The sequence below is a fragment of the Xenopus laevis genome, chromosome 1S, assembly GCF_017654675.1.
Source record: "Xenopus laevis strain J_2021 chromosome 1S, Xenopus_laevis_v10.1, whole genome shotgun sequence".
Classification (NCBI taxonomy): Eukaryota; Metazoa; Chordata; class Amphibia; order Anura; family Pipidae; genus Xenopus; species Xenopus laevis.
The window spans coordinates 72607124-72624072 of record NC_054372.1 but is presented as its reverse complement, the minus strand read 5'-3'; the positions used below and the strand labels follow the sequence as shown (position 1 = coordinate 72624072).

Here is a 16949-nt window from a genome sequence, read left to right as displayed (position 1 = left end):
TAAGTTATATAATTAATTCTGCTGCACACCAACTGATACTCTATTGGTTTAGTACAGTGCATGAGCATCGGATGATTTTGTTTTATTATATTAAAAGACAAAAAATTATAAATGGTATAGCAGTAATCTTCCCTATGTCATCCAAATCACTGACTTTTGTCTTGCAGTATTTGCTTTCCTGACCAAGATGCAATGAACTAACTGTCTAGACAGCATGCTTATTATAAATGCTCAAGGGGTAGCACATATGTTTAAGAGAAATGCAAAAATGCAGATACAATGTACCACCCCATACCATTAACACTTTCCTTGTTCTTTAAGCACAAAGGCTCGGGGGAAGCTATTTGCTTCTTTCATCATTTCCTCTGGGTTTAAGTTTATGAAAAGGAAACAGTTCCACAACTGTCCAGTAGTGACGGGTGAATATGTCCCGTTTCGGGAAAATTTTGCGAAACCCTGGAAAAAATTGTGGAACATATTGAAGTCAATGGGCGTCAAAATAATTTTGATGTGCAACAATTTAGACAAGAGGGCCAATTTTTTTATGCGCCACTCTTTTGTCCAAATTAGGGATGCACTGAATCCACTTTTTGGATTTGGCCGAACCCCCGAATCCTTGGCGAAAGATTCGACTGAATACCGAACCGAATCTGAATCCTAATTTGCATATTCAATTTGCATATGCAAATTAGGGGTGGGAAGGACAACATTTTTTACTTCCTTGTTTTATGCAAATTAGGATTCGGATACCGAATCCTGCTGAAAAAGCCCGAATCCTGGCCGAATCCCAAACCAAATCCAGGATTCGGTGCATCCCTAGTCCAAATGCATTAAAGTCAATGGGTGTCCGAAAAATTTTGACGTGCGACAATTTTAAATGCACACAACAATTTTAATGTGCTCACCAATTTTGACGCGTGGCAAAACCTGAATGGAAACATAGAGACCAATATTGAAAATCTCTTGTTTTAATTTGCAATGAGACGAAAATAGAAGTACATCACCCTAGAGATATAGCAGACGCATTAGCCACCTATTATGAGGAACTTTACAACCTAGAGAACAATCCAGAAAATCATATTCCATCTACCCATGGGATTGATAAATATTTAGAAAATGTAGAACTTCCATCCCTTTCAGAACTCGAGCAAAATTATTTGTCAGTCCCTTTTGATCAGCAAGAAGTCGAATCTGCTATAGGATCCCTGAAAAAAGATAAGGCACCTGGTGTTGATGGTTTTGTTAATGATTATTTTAAAAAATTTGTAAGCATATTAGCTAAACCCCTTACAGACTTGTTTAACGAGGTCACAACCCACGGTGCCTTTCCTAAGGAATCTCTGTCAGCTATTATTTCAACAATACCCAAAGAAGGGAAGGACCCAACAGATCCAGTCAATTATAGACCAATATCCTTGCTAAACACAGATATAAAAATCTACGCTAGAGTAATAGCTAATAGGTTGGCCCCCTTCATGCCTCAACTAATTCACCCTGATCAGGTTGGATTCATAAAAGGTAGAACCACAAGTGATGGTACACGTAAGGTTCTAGCTCTACTACATAAACTTAAGCTCTGTCGAACGCCTACTCTCCTCGTCTCTTTAGATGCGGAGAAGGCGTTTGACAGAGTTAACTGGTTGTATTTGTCTAGGGTGTTAACAAAATTTGGTCTCCCTGATTTCCTGCACAAGGCGATACTGGCTCTCTACACACAACCATCTGCTAGAGTGTTGACATCTGGATCACTGTCTTCCCCCTTTGATATCAAGAATGGAACCCGTCAAGGTTGCCCACTTTCGCCACTAATCTTTAACTTAACTCTCGAACCATTAGCCCAAAAAATCAGAGACAACTCATCAATACATGGCATACAATTAGAAAAATCTAATACCAAACTAGGCTTGTATGCAGACGATATCCTTTTGTATCTTCAAAAACCTCTTGTATCATTGCCAAATGTAAACAAAGAATTGGAAAACTTTTCAAAGATATCTTTTTACAAATTAAATCAAGATAAGACAACCATTCTTCCATGTTATGTCCCCCAACATGCTATAGATACCCTTAAAAAATCATGTCAATATTCATGGAGTAATAAATCCTTAAAATATCTCGGTATACAACTAACCCCTACAATTGCCCAACTTTATAGAGAAAATTACAACCCCTGGTTAACTAAATTTAAAAATAACTTAGAAGCTCTTGCTAAATTAGAATTTTCTTGGCTAGGCAGATCAGCTGCCTTTAAAATGATAATACTCCCCCAACTTCTATATCTATTTAGGAACCTCCCAATAAGAATCCCTCAAAAGTTTTTTATTACCCTCCAAAAAATGCTAAATAAATTTGTTCTGATGAACAAAAAATCTAGATTTTCTAATAAAATCTTGACTTCGCATACCTCTAATCTAGGTCTAGGTGTCCCCAATATTGAGCTGTATTATAAAGCAACTATTTTGGACCAATCCAGGTCAGTTTGGACTAATGATACTTCCAAACAATGGCTTTCTATTGAGGAAGAACAACTACCATATAATTCATATAAACTTTTTCTTGAGTCCAGACTGACTTGGAAGGTTAATCCAAATATCAGAAACCCAATAACAGCTAATACACTCAGAATATGGAAGGAGATGATAAAATTGTGCAGAAGAGATACCTTAGCTATGCCATCCTCCACATCTTTGACAGTTTTATATACTGTCATTAAAAATATTAACTTAGAAAACTGGGTTGCTTGTGGGATAACATCAGTAGAAGATCTATTGACAGATTCTGATATTAAACCGTTTGAAGAACTTATGTCATCATATAATATCCCAACATCTGATAGACCCCTATATTCGAAAATACATAAATTCTTAACTAGATATCCAACTAACCCAATTACCTTAACTCCCAAAATCAATAAACTTCTTAAGCCAGAGGGATTACATTTAAAAGGTACACCCATTTTCTACAGAATACTTATAGATTTGAAAGAAAAAGCCCCAAAATGGCAGCTGAATAAATGGCAAGACTTGCTTCAATCTGAAATTAGTATAGAAGAATGGGAAATGGCTGTCAGGTCTTTGAAGAGGTCGTCACACTGTGTTAATCATCATGAAAATCTTCTTAAAAGTATTTGGCAATGGTACATGACCCCTGATAAAATCTCAAAATTTGACTCTAAAACATCACCTTTATGTTGGAGAGGTTACAACCAGACGGGTTCCATGACACATATTTTTTGGAGTTGTCCTAAACTTACTAAACTCTGGGTTGATATTGAGCAATTTCTTAAACAATTACCTATGTCACTCCATTCAATCCCCCCTGGTATGGCTTTGTTTCACTTGGGTACTATGGATTTGCCCCCCCAGGAAAGACTGATTATAAATCATATCTTTGTGGTAATTAGGAATCTCATAGCTGTTTATTGGAAATCACTAACTATTCCAACACTTAAAGAAATTTTAAAAAGGGTAGAGTTTAACTTGTTAGCTGAAAAATCCTGGTCAATTAAATGTGGTAATCTGCGGTCTTTCTTGGGAAGGGCAAGTCTATGGCCCACTGTGTATAAGGAATCCAAACTGCTGGAATTCTGATGTATTAACACTCTCTCACTGAATGTACATATCCATAGGCCTCATCATGATCAGTCTTCATCATCACTTGAGGTTGCATGTAAATGTACATTTCTCATGCTCTGGAAAAATCTAATTGGGACCAAGTAGTATAGATTAGTTAAACAGTTGTATAGTTGTTATATAGACAAATATTTTATAGAGAACTGAATATACAACCTTATGCATATCCACAAAGGAAAATAATTTATCAGCTATATATATGATATACTAGACTGTTTTAATAAGCTGCAGTACAGTTTCATCACTGAACTATGGCAACAATAACAGAAACTGCAACATACAGCTTAATATTTGCATTCTCATCTGATTTTGTGTTAACTGATAACTGATAGAAAAGCTAAAAACACTTCTGCCAAATCTGGAAATAATAGACGTAAATGTATATCATAGAATAGATGACCATAACCTTAGTTTACTTTACAAAAGTTATTAATATTAATAGCATTTAATAATATTTGATGCATACAATATATAGATGCACTACTGATATACATCTATGTAAATAAATTCTTTACTAGATCCTTCAGAATTACTTAGAGAATTGATGCTATTATACTAAAACTTCTTAACTTTCTTTGTATTAAAAATGTAACTATCTTACTAATATGGATATGTCAAAATATAAAGTTTGACCTTTAATGTCTGTTGAAAAATTTCTCAATAAAAAACGATTGAAACCGTAATTTGCAATGAGAAACCAAGATAAATGAATATCAAAGCCAAGAGTCGTCTTCGGCTTTAACTTGACAATTTATTGCTCTCAAGGCTTTTAAGAGCATTACACATACCAAAGTGTATTTAAGGTTCATTTATAGTTTAGTTTAAACAGATGCTTTGGAGCTGACTCACTAGTTACATTTGCACTGAAGTAAAAAAAAAAAACAAGACAAACTCAATCTCCTGTGATGGAAAATGAAATAAAGCAATCTGCTAGGAAATTACGAAATGCTGGCCATCTAACTGCAATAAGAAGTGACCCTAAACTAAACGACTACAGTCTGCATTTAAAGTAAGATTTTTTAGTAGTTAGGCAGGTTTTGTTTAATCCAAAAGATTGAACTCAATGGGCATATATCTTTTTTCATCCTAAATTACTATGTTTTGATGGTTTGAACAGAGAGTCTAATGCAGAAGTGTTATGTACCAATGTGTTTTGGCTAAAAACAAAGTGAACAAATATAGCATTCAGAGGGTTACATGTAACCTGGAAACATATAATCTACAGAACATATAATCTATAGAACTAGTATACTGGTACTGGTATGTGTCAGCAAAATCTACAAGGATTATAATATAATTTGGGCTGCCATTGTTTCCAAGACACAAGCTTCCTTATCATCTCCTTCTGCTTCCTACTGGGTTAGAAAACACATACAATAAGGCCAGTAGATAGCAGCTCAAATGTTGTTTGGCCAGTAAATGGACTCCTCCATAAAATTTGTGGTAATGGTAAAAAATTTAATAAAATGTACCATAAAAGTATGCCAGAATAGTTTTCCGTATAGATGATTTCACATTTCTACAAAAAAAGAGAGAATGGCGTCCCTTTATAACTGTGATGCCCAACATGGGGCCCTCTATATGCAGTATGCCTTTGTTGACTTTCTGGACAGTATTTATCAGGAGACACATGTGAGACCCTCGAGGACTTGAAGGTTCCCAATTAATGCAATAAAATATAATCACTTCAAAGGGGTGTACCCTTGCTTCGATAAATGCTCATACTTCTCTTAATATCTCATAATATACTTTCTTAAACCTATCCTGCCAGTTTCAGTTACATCTGTTAACATACAACAGTAGTGCCCATACTTTACTAGTACAAGGTCTACTTTTAGTGATGAATTCCCATTATGATCTACATCCATAAAAGCATTGTTAGAATTCTGTTTCATGGAAAATATTGCTTAAATATTCTTTTTTAAGAAAGTGTATACAGGTATGGGATCTGTTATCCGAAAACCCGATATCCATAAGCTCTGAATTACTTAATGGCCGTCTCCCATAGACTCCATTTTATCCAAATAATCTGGATTTTTAAAAGGGATTTCCTTTTTCTCTTTAATAATAAAACAGTAACTTGTACTTTATCCAAACTAAGATATTATCAATCATTATTGGAAGCAAAACAATTCTATTGGGTTTATTTAAAGTAAATTACGGTATGAAGATCCAAAGTATGGAAAGATCCATTATCCGGAAAACCCCAGGTCCCGAATATTCTGGACAACAGGTCCTATACCTGTATTTCTATATTTAATAAAATAACCATTTCTTAGGTAACTTTACCATAATAAATATCTGAATGAAAAGCATGAAACAGGCGGGTGATTTAGACAAGCTGTTTGTCTTGATATCTACTGATCACCAGCTAAAGGTCTACTGTAGATCCCGATCTACCTTTTGAACAACCCTGACTTAAGCTGGCCATAGATGTAGAGATTTTTAAAAGATCCGATCACGATTATCTCGGAACGATCGTACGAATTGTCCATCAACTAAAAAGACCAATTTGCCAGGAAAACAAAGGGTAGCTGCCTGCTTGGCCCTGCAAACATAGATAGAGTGCACTGGAACCAACAAAGATTTTTGAACCTGGCCGATCAATTTCCTGATAGATGTCGGCCGAAAAATCGTAAGATGTTTGATCGTTCGAATCTCACTAGCCTCACGATAATTTCGAAGGATTGGTCGGACTTCACTAAAATCGGTCGTTCGGCAAGAGAAATCTTTGCGTCTATGGGGACCTTTACACTAAAAACCACCTTGGTAACAAGATATACGAGATGCCATTGCTCTTAGTGTAATCAGGACAGAAAACCTCCAAGAAAAAGAGCACAGACAACTAACCAAGTTTATGTATTCCTTGTAAACAAAGAAAGCTTAAAACTAATTTTGGCCACATATAGCCCAAGTATTTTTTGATATCGGCCCATTTTACAAAATAAATCATTTAAACATGTTTGTTCCTCTTTAATCTGGTACTTTTTATCTTACTGGGATAAAGCATATAGCTAACTAGCATTTTCTTGTCATATCCTTAGCCAGGAAAAAATAATCTCTTTACAAAGTAGAAAAAAATAATTAGTGTGAGCATGAAATTCCTTACTATCACTGCACCATATTCCCAGCAATAACTGGGTGATACTTTCGGTAATTTCCACTGTTATTGTTCTCTGTGATTAGAACACTCAATGGCGATAAACTGATACCCTGGTTTCTGGTTCAACTGTGTGCTCCCAGTGTATTTAAAGGGCACCTATCACCCAAAATTTTTTTCCCCAGCCAGAGGTGCAGGCTAATACAGCCCACTCTCTGGTTCTCCCAAAAAAAAAAGGTCCCTGAGCACTAAGCCTCAGCTCCTGGTTTGGCAGCCATGTTGGGGCTCTGAAAATAGTGCCTCAACTGTCATTTATTATGTGCGCATTGCATCATACTTGTGCATGCATGTCATTAAACATGCCAGTTTACTATTCACAGATGGCTTTTAAAAGAAACTTTTGTTTTCCCAATCTGAAGTAAGGGTTGTTTTAGCCTGCACCTCCAGTGGGGGAAGCACTTTTGGGTGATAGGTCTCCTTTAATGCTAGGCCATTTTATAATGTGTCTTGCTGTTCAGTTTCAAAACTTTTTCTTTCTTTTGAGTGTTTGCTATAATAAAAGAATCTTGAAGGTGTAGTTCACCCTTAGGTTAGATTTTAGTATGTTATAAAATTGCCTATTCTGAGCAGTCTTAGTTGTCTTCTACCTCTGTCCCCTCATTACCATGCTCATTTTACAAAATTTAGGCAGTTTGAACATATTTCTCTGTTTTTTTCCAGTTATTACAGTTTTGCTAATGAAGGTGAATTGCCCTTTATGCTGTGAGTCTAACTTCTCCCAAGAGACCTGTTATCTTATATTGTTACAATTGCTTATTTGCTTATCTTACAATTGTTACAAATGTATCTTATCTGCAGCTGTGGCTGTTCTGGGCATCTGCCAAAAGCCATTAAGTTAGAAACATTGTATCTTTTTTTAGCTGTTCAGTGCAGAGAAAATCGTGACTTTCCAGTACAAATGAGGGACTGCAGTTTGAGCTGTCAAAGGCAGGGCTGTCCCACTGAAAACACTGGAACCACTACTGTTTAAAATATGCAATTGTCTAGCATGAATGCCCAGCTGACATGAAGAGATTTTAAAAGAGAGTTTAAGAAAGATTTTCAAAAGGTTCTCATGTCACAAATGCAATCATAAGCATGCATACTATTCCCTAGGGTAAAGATTAGCTTCCTCAGCAAGGCATTTACTATAATCTCAAAAGCTTGCTGCACACAAGTGTTTCCACTGCAACTATCTATTTTTATTTTTAAAGAATGATTTACATATATCAGAAATGTTTTTTATGTGAAAGATCTTGTTTATCATAGCAATACATACAATTAGGTACAACAACAAAATCACTCTATGTATATTCTGGTCTGCATGGGTTTCCAGGGTATTCTAGCTTTCCTCCCACATGCTAAAATCATACAGGCATTAACTGACTCCATATAAAATTGACCCACTATGTGTGAATATGATAGAAACCTTGGATTGAACACTTCACTGGGCCAAGGACTGATGTGAATGATATAAAATTTCTATAAAGTGCTGCATAAATGTGTAAGTTCTATATAATTAACAGGTACTGTAATGATGAATCTTATTTTTAAGATTGAGCTATATTCTATATACTCCATTATGGAGCAAAAAGTGCTGCATCCATGGTACAAAGTGCAGTACTTTTTTCCCATATAAGAGATCTTTCTGTTTTCTTTTGTAATATGAGGCACCATTTCTACTAAAAAAATGCCAAACAATATCTGTCTACCATATAATAAAGGATAATAATTTAAATAAGAAAGGCTTATACTATAACTATAGGCTTATACTATAACTATATGGGAAGTGGCTTTTTAGATAAGTTTTTGGACAACTGATACTTTTCCTGTACAGGTGTGGGACCTGTTATCCAGAATGCTCGGGACCTGGGGTATTACCAATGATGGATCTTTCCATAATTTGGAGCTTCATATCTTAGGGGTGATTTGATAACTATGCATAAATGTATAAGGGGATCATATACAAATCTCTCTAATGCTTTATTTACCAGTAGGTCTTTCCAGCTGACACGAGGTCACCCATTCCGATTAGAAGAAAAGAGGTTCAGCCTAAATATTCGGAAGTATTTTTTTACAGTGAGAGCTGTGAAGATGTGGAATTCTCTCCCTGAATCAGTTGTGCAGGCTTATATGTTAGATAGCTTCAAAAAGGGGTTGGATAGCTTTTTAGCAAGTGAGGGAATACAGGGTTGATCCAGGGACTAGTCCGATTGCCATTTTGGAGTCAGGAAGGAATATTTTCCCCCTCTGAGGCAAATTATTGAGGCTTCAGATAGGTTTTTTGCCTTCCTTTGTATCAACTGGCAGTTAGGCAGATATATAAAAAAAAGGTTGAACTTGATGGACGTGTGACTTTTTTCAACCTTACTTACTATCTTACTATGTTATTATGTTACTAGAAAATAATGTAAACATGAAATAAATCCAATAGGCTGGCTTTGCTTCCAATAAGGATTCATTATATCTTAGTTTGGATAAAGTAGAAGGTATTGTTTTATTATTACAGAGAAATTCTTTTTGAAAGTTTGGATTATTTGGATAAAATGGCATCTATGGCAGATGGGCTTTCTGTAAATTGGAGCTTTTTGGATAACGGGTTTCTGGATAACTGCTCCCATACCTGTACTACAATAAGGTTTGGCGGTTTGGTTGGTTTTGTCCTTATGGCCTGGATTTGTGGAAAGGCTACAAAGCCCCGGGCCTAGGACGGCATGCTGCCCAACCACACCAGCATTGGTTAGGAAACACTGGGGATTTGCAGGAGATACAATAGTTTTTAAAATTTCCAGTGCACCAACCCCCAGTACGCATGTGCACAAAGGAAGGGGACAGGGGCAATGAACGGCAACGGGCCTAGGGGCACCTGCTATGTAAATCAAGCCCAATCACTACATGTATTTAACCCTTCACACCCTTTCACAGATCAGTCTTTGTTGCTATCAGATCACAGACATTCTGTTTGAAATTCTGCCCTGCTGAGGTTTCAGGTTTGGTGTTTGAGACAATCAATATCAGACTTGGATTTAACAGACGCATCAACCCTGCTTTGTATGAGAGCAATGTACCCCAATAATACCCCAATAACAGGAACATTGGTATATGTGGCTGACTTAATGCACTGATGAAATGTTCGCAAAGTTTTATAAAGCAAGATCCATAAAAATACTTAGGGGCCAATTCACTAACTTCGAGTGAAGAATTAGAAGTAAAAAAACTTCGATTTCGAGTAGTTTTTTGTGCTCCTCGACTATCGAATTGGCGTAAATTCGCCTGAGTAGAATTTACGCCAATTCGATAGTCAAGGAGCACAAAAAACGACTCGAAATTCAAAGTTTTTTTACTTCTAATTCTTCACTCGAAGTTAGTGAATCGGCCCCTAAATGTAGAGCACTGTGTATACAAACAGCACTATATAAAAAAAAGAATAAACCTACACACAATTATTCGAATCAAACAAAAACATTCAGTTTACTTTTCTACCTCCAAATGGAGCCATAATTCTAACCAACATTCTAGCCAGTGTCAGTGCCACACCAGACATCACCTGCCAGTGCTTCTAAAACAATTATAGCAGTGAAAAGACCCTCTGACTTGCTAAAACAAAATGCTTCTTATTGTAAATCAAACAAAAGCAGAGACTGAAATGTATCCAAACAATGTCTGGATTACAAAATATTTACAGTGAATTGTACTTTACAAGAACAGCAGCAAAATGGAACAGGAATTACTGCCAGAATTAACATGAGGCAAAGCAGAAACTATTTCTGAGGGTCAGTATTTAGAATCCATCAGCCTTGAACTTGTACTTCATAATTGGTTCATCCACAGATGTCTTGTAGGTTTGTTCAGCAGGATCATATTTCCTCATTTTCACCAAGATAAAACCGCGTGTCACACTAGTAGCTGTTGTGACTTTTAACAAAAATATATCTTTCATATTTACTTCTAATAAAACGAAAACAGTGCCCCTAAAAGCTGCAGATATCAATAAGCCAGCAACAATCACAAGCAAAATATTACTATACGGTTAAGAACAGAGTAAAAAACACATACAGGATATTATGTAAGGGCATTATTACTGCATACTGTAAATGGATGCAAACATAGCAGCTACTCTTTTCTGAAATGTTAATGTTCCCATTGAGTAACAGTAATCTATGTGGTGTTCTTTTTTAACTCTTAGCAGCACTATGATATTGCTCCATATTAAGAATATATAGTTACCTAAACCCATGCCCCAACATGTTGCAACACATCTCACAAATAATGGTGAATGTACAAGGAAATGGGAGAATATTACACAAATGTTACTACAATGAATTTGTTCAGGCCCTGCCAGAGAGTTTGATTACCCTGACAAATCAAACAAATGCTTCTGGCAAACCTACTGCCATTAAAGTGTCATATGGGTGAAAAAAGATGGATGGATGTTTGCCAGGAAACCCATCACTTTTACGCACCTTTCTGATTTCATTTATGGAATGAAAAAAAAAACAATGAACAATGAAGGTAATTGTTTATTTCAAATTTATACCAGCCCTCCTTAAAAAAATTATATTATGCTCATTTAGAATTAAGCTTCCTTCCTTCCTTACATAAACTGAGGGCTAGGCTACAATGTTGAATTCCTGGTAATATTTTCTTAGTTGTCAGAAACTGTGATCATACTTTAATTGCAACCATGTAATTATCAATATTATTGTAAAAGTGTTGTCGATTTAAATTTCAATTTCTATTCAATTTAAAAAAAAATGTCTTTATTATTAAAGGAACAGTAACACCAAAAACTGAAAGTGTTTTAAAGTAATGAAAATATCATGTAGTGTTGCCCTGCACTGGTAAAACGGATGTGTTTGCTTCAGAAACACTACTATAGTTCATATAAACATGCTGCTGTGTAGCAATGGCGGAAATTGAAAAACGGCTAAATGGCACAGGATAGATAATGGATAACAGATAACACCATTAGACAGACAGAGCTTATCTGCTGTCTGCTGTGTAACTTGAGCCTTTTCTCCTTTGAATGGCTGCCCCCATGGCTACACAGCAGCTTATTTATATAGACAATAGTAATGTTTCTGAAGCAAACACAACAGTTTTACTAGTGCAGGGCAACACTGCATTATATTTTTATTACTTTTAAACAATTTAATTTTTTGATGTTACTGGTCCTTTAAGTATAATAATAAAGAAAAGAAATTCTACATTTATATACTTTTAGGGGCATATTTATCAAGGGTCAAATTTCGAAATTAACTGAAATTAAGTCAAAGTTTTTTTTGGTCGAATAGGTAAGTTTTCGATCAAATAGGTCCGTATTTGAAGGAATCAACGTTTTTAAAAAAAAAAAAAAAAAAACAGAAACATAGGCTAAAACAGCAATTCGCCAGGTTTTAGATGGTGAATGGTCGAAGTCGAATTTTTAAAGAAACAGTAAATTATACATTTGTTCAAATTCGAATTGAATTTGGACTATTCCCTAGTCTAAGTGCACAAAAAATAGCTTGAAATCCGAATTTTTCTCATTTGAAAATTCACCTCGACCTTTGATAAATCTGCCCCTAAGACTTGGTCTAGACTGATAACATCACAGTGTTAAATAATGCCACAAAGTCTCTGAAAGTGCAAGGCAGATCAGCTCTGTAAAGATAACAATATTAAGTTTTACTTCCTTAACACAACCAGTTTTCTCTGCTAGCCATGGGCTAGAGCTGGAGACTGACCATATTGTCCAGCAATGTAAATGCTGCAGTTAGATAAAACCACAGCTGTAAAATTAATTGCAAAACTGTCCACCAGTCTAAAAATTCAGTAGTTTTGGTTGCTTTGCTTCAGAAAGTGAGAGTGCAAGTAAATAATTATTAGGGGATGTCTCTAACCCAGCTGAAACTAATATACTCATTATAATGCTTCTTAAAAGCAAAACAAATCCTCTTTATATACAAGAAGGGAGTTTCCCTCTGTGAAAACACATTTTTAGGAAGTTTATCTAAGGCTTATGGCATATGTAGTATTGTTGAACATTTTTTGCCTTATGCAGTTGTTTGTAGCTCAAAACATCAAAATAACCCAAATCCTTTCAAACGGATGCCTATGGGAATACTCCACCTTGAACAATGTTCAAGTAATTCTCAACAGAAAACATTGACTAAAGGAAGAACACGTAAAATTGCATTTTCACAGATTCATATGGGAAACAATGATGCAATTTTAGTTTTTTTAGGATAAGCAAAATATAGTGGGCAAAACTACTAAAATTGTTTTTGAGTGCCTCAGTTCCAGTATGTTGTAGAGACTGATATTGTTTTGCAATCTTTTTCATGGTGGCATGAAAAGAGCATTTCACAAAGGTAGGGTGGTCAGCTTCAGGACACAAACAGCTTTCAAGGATATGTTCTGATACGTTTCATACCTACCTGACAATTTTGCATGCGCAATATGTATCATGTTGAGTATGCAAATTTGTGCTCAACATTAACAGTAACATTTTGGGTTACTGGTTGAAACTTGTACATTTTGGGTGACTGGTAGAAAACCCATCAGCAGTTGTTTGGAATGGACTTTTGGGAAAACATGACAATGCTATTGAGTCTCTGCACATGTATGGCAACATACAGGGTAACACCAAATTAGAATATAAGCCTCCATATCAGAGTTAAGGACCAGACCCAATTTTACTATTTACACAAAATATTTATATCTTTCTACTGCCTTTTTAATAGCATTACTAGTATAAATGGTGATTTAAAATTGAGGTGTTTTCTGCACAGTGATTTTGAATTGTTCTCTCTTTACTCAACAGAGCTTGCCTTGATGGCTGTGCATGGAACCACAATGTTATTAATGATGGCAATTGACAGAACAGACCGAGTAATCTACATACAAAGTATATCAGAGTTTAAACACTTACACTGATCCCTGGAGATAAATTGAGGTACACTATTCAGCTGAGGTGCACTGGGATTTGGGGTACCAACAAGCTTGCTCTTGGCCATCTTTGTGTTTGCCTTTGCAAACTCCAGGCGTAACGTCTGAGGAATTTCTGGATCAAATCTGATTCCCTAAAATAAACAACAAAAAGGGGAACATTTTTTACTCCTATAAAAGCCACAATGTAGTACAATACAAAGAGACAATGATTCTGCGTAGTAAAGGTAATTTGTAATGAAAAATGCCAAAAAAGGGGATGACATTTATTTTACTAAAAATGCCACCTGCAATCATGGGTATAAATTAGCACCAGATTAGGGTGGTGCTAGTTAGTAAATTGCTGTTAAATGGTTGCAGCTTGCAGTTAAGTGGGAAGAGGTCCTTGTAGGACATGTTTATGCTCAATGAATATAATAAGAAAATAGAATGGAAAGAGAATGGCAAATAGGGAAGAAATGGCACAAGCTGGAGCTGAAGTAAAAGACTATCCTAAATTCATTCTAAAAGTTATTTTCTGACTTTGCCCTGCTTGTAATGTGTGTTTATCAGTGTTACAGTTGCAAGAGCAGTAAAATACATTCTCTTTTACAGAGTACAAACTGGGACTTTGCCCTCAGTTTAGGCTATTCTTTCCTTTTCATGTGGTAATTAATTCTAAGTATAATTGGATACATTTTTTAATATAAATGTAATCTACAGTACAAGTAATATAATCCCTGTTAGAAACATTGAATGGCGATATTGTCATCGCCACACGTGTTATTAACATCAAGGAAGAAATATAATAAGTCAGCTGCAAAAGAATAAAGAAAGACTTTGTTTTTATACGTTTCTCTAGTACTTGCAGTGCTGGTAATCTGTTACTTACTAAACAGACTGTCAGTTCAAGGATCCCTGCATGTCTCATGTACAGATTTATACACTTTATTGGCTGCACTGTATAAACAAAACAATACATAATAAAACTCTTGCCCTTTCTTGGAAATCTGCTTAGTGGCTGACAAATTAAAGAAGAGTTTAAACAATTCTTGTGGAAACAATTTAATTACAGCTACAGTAAGAAACTGTAATGGACCTTGAGGCATATTTACTATAAAATACCTTATAAGGGCATACAGAGAAATCAAGAAAATGTTTTGTTTAGCCAATTATTGCAACAGAAATATATAAATACATTTAAAGGGTTCCAGCATTACCAGTTAGTCCTATTTGGCTACGAATGGGAGAGGCATGGCCAACAATATGCTTATTCAGTAGACAATAATGCCCCTTGTATGACCAACTAGTTTTTAACACAAGTTTTAAATTTTTCTCTCTCTTGTTTATTGGTAGCCTCCCCCAACATGATAAGTTTTGTTATATAAAAAAAGCTATATTTTAGGATTGCAGTCATTTATAACAGTGTTTAGGAATCTAGGAATTGTTATTACACATTCCCAAACATGTCCTGAGTGACATCCAACAGCCACTATATTCAGCTTAGGATAACTGGAATTTTATTGAGACTCATCACTATGAAAAATTAAAGATACAAGAGTATAACATTTAAAAATAACTGTTTGTAATTCCCTGTTTAATTTTTGAAATTTTTTTTCAGCCACATAAATTGAAGCCTAATCTGGCTAACTACGTCAAAGTCATCCCATATCTGGCCAGTCCTATGCTCACTATATGGACAATCCCTGTTTTGTTTAAAGGGTAAGGCATTTTTTAGTAGCGGTATGCACAAAATGTCTCTGTCTTAAATATATTGATAATGGGTTGAGTGCAGAGGACTCTGTCTATATGTATTTTGTGGTCACAGCCTCATTGCACCCCCGCCTAATGGTTTTAAAAATTAGTGGTGAGCACAACTTTCCCTTGTTTGCCCAGGTGCTCAGAATATGAATAAGGGCATGAATATTTGGTTAATGATATCATTTATAACTTGCACTTAGTAATATCACTTGTATTATATGACTCATTGAAATGTGTGTCTTATAAGTAACCCCTGTTGTAAAATATGATTTTAGAAGTCCCCCTAGGGTTCCATTACCTGTATAAAAATGCTCATCATATAAATTCATGATGTTATATGGTCTTGGACTTCCTCTGTGACTTCTAATATGCTTATATTTTATGTTTTATCTAATATTACTTATATATGGAAGGAAAATATGATGTGATTGGTGTGGCCGAAACATGGCTGAATGAGTCGCATGACTGGGCAGTAAATATCAGTGGCTATACTTTGTTTCGGAGGGACAGAGGCAATAGAAAAGGAGGAGGGGTATGTCTGTATGTTAGGCAGGATTTAAAAGCTCATATAAAGGAGGAGGTTGTGTTAGAAAATGAGGGGCCAGAAGTCGTATGGGTGGAGTTCTTCACCAATTGTAAAGAATCCAGCAAATTAATTGTAGGAAGAGACAAAGCTCCTAATGCAAATAGAAAAGGCTGCTAGTTTAGGTAAAGTAATGATAATGGGGGATTTTAATTACCCAGATATTGACTGGAGCAACAGTACTGCTAGATCAGTTAATGGGAACAAGTTTATAAACTTATTGCACGACAATTTTTAAGCACAGGTTGTTGAGGAGCCTACCAGAAAAAATGCTATTCTTGATTTAGTGATCTCAAATGACCCAGAACTTATAGCAAATGTGCAAGTCATTGAACCCCTGGGTAATAGTGACCATAATGTTATATCTTTTAATGTCTGGTGCAAAAAACAAAAATATACTGGGGCAACAAAAACCATGAATTTTGCCAAAGCTAATTTTAGTGCCTTGAGGGCTGCCCTACAGAGCATTGATTGGGGCATTAGGTTTTCAGCTAAAAACACAGAACAGAAATGGTTGTCCTTTAAAATGATATTAAATCATTACTGTTCTCAATTTATTCCCTTAAGGACTAAACGTAGAAGCTCTAAGAATCATCCTGTGTGGCTTAATACAGAGGTAAAGATGTTAATGGGAAAGAAGAGAAAGGCATTTAAAAACTACAAATCTGTAGGGACAGAAGCTGCATTTAATGAATATAAACACTGTAATAAATGTTGTAAATCAGCAATCCTGAAGGCTAAGAAAAAAAATGAAGAGTTAATTGCGGTGGAGGTGAAAACTAACCCTAAAAAGTTTTTTAAATATATTAATAGTAAAAAGATGCAGGTTGAGAGTGTTGCTCCATTAAATAATGGTACCAGTATGGTTGTAACAGATACAGATAAGGCAAATGTGTTAAATCAGTTCTTTTCTTCAGTGTATACA

The 16949-nt window shown here is 35.5% G+C and overlaps 1 protein-coding gene across 3 annotated transcripts in view; it reads right to left on the bottom strand.

Moving 5' to 3' along the window:
• The window catches only part of rbpms.S (RNA binding protein with multiple splicing S homeolog), a 129502-nt gene that overhangs the window by 29277 nt on the left and 83276 nt on the right, over positions 1–16949 (bottom strand). For all 3 annotated transcript variants that reach the window (XM_041579727.1, XM_018243477.2, XM_018243478.2), the window contains exon 5: positions 13685–13835. In XM_041579727.1, coding sequence (XP_041435661.1) covers positions 13685–13835 — 151 coding nt within the window. The remainder of the gene's footprint in view (positions 1–13684; positions 13836–16949) is intronic.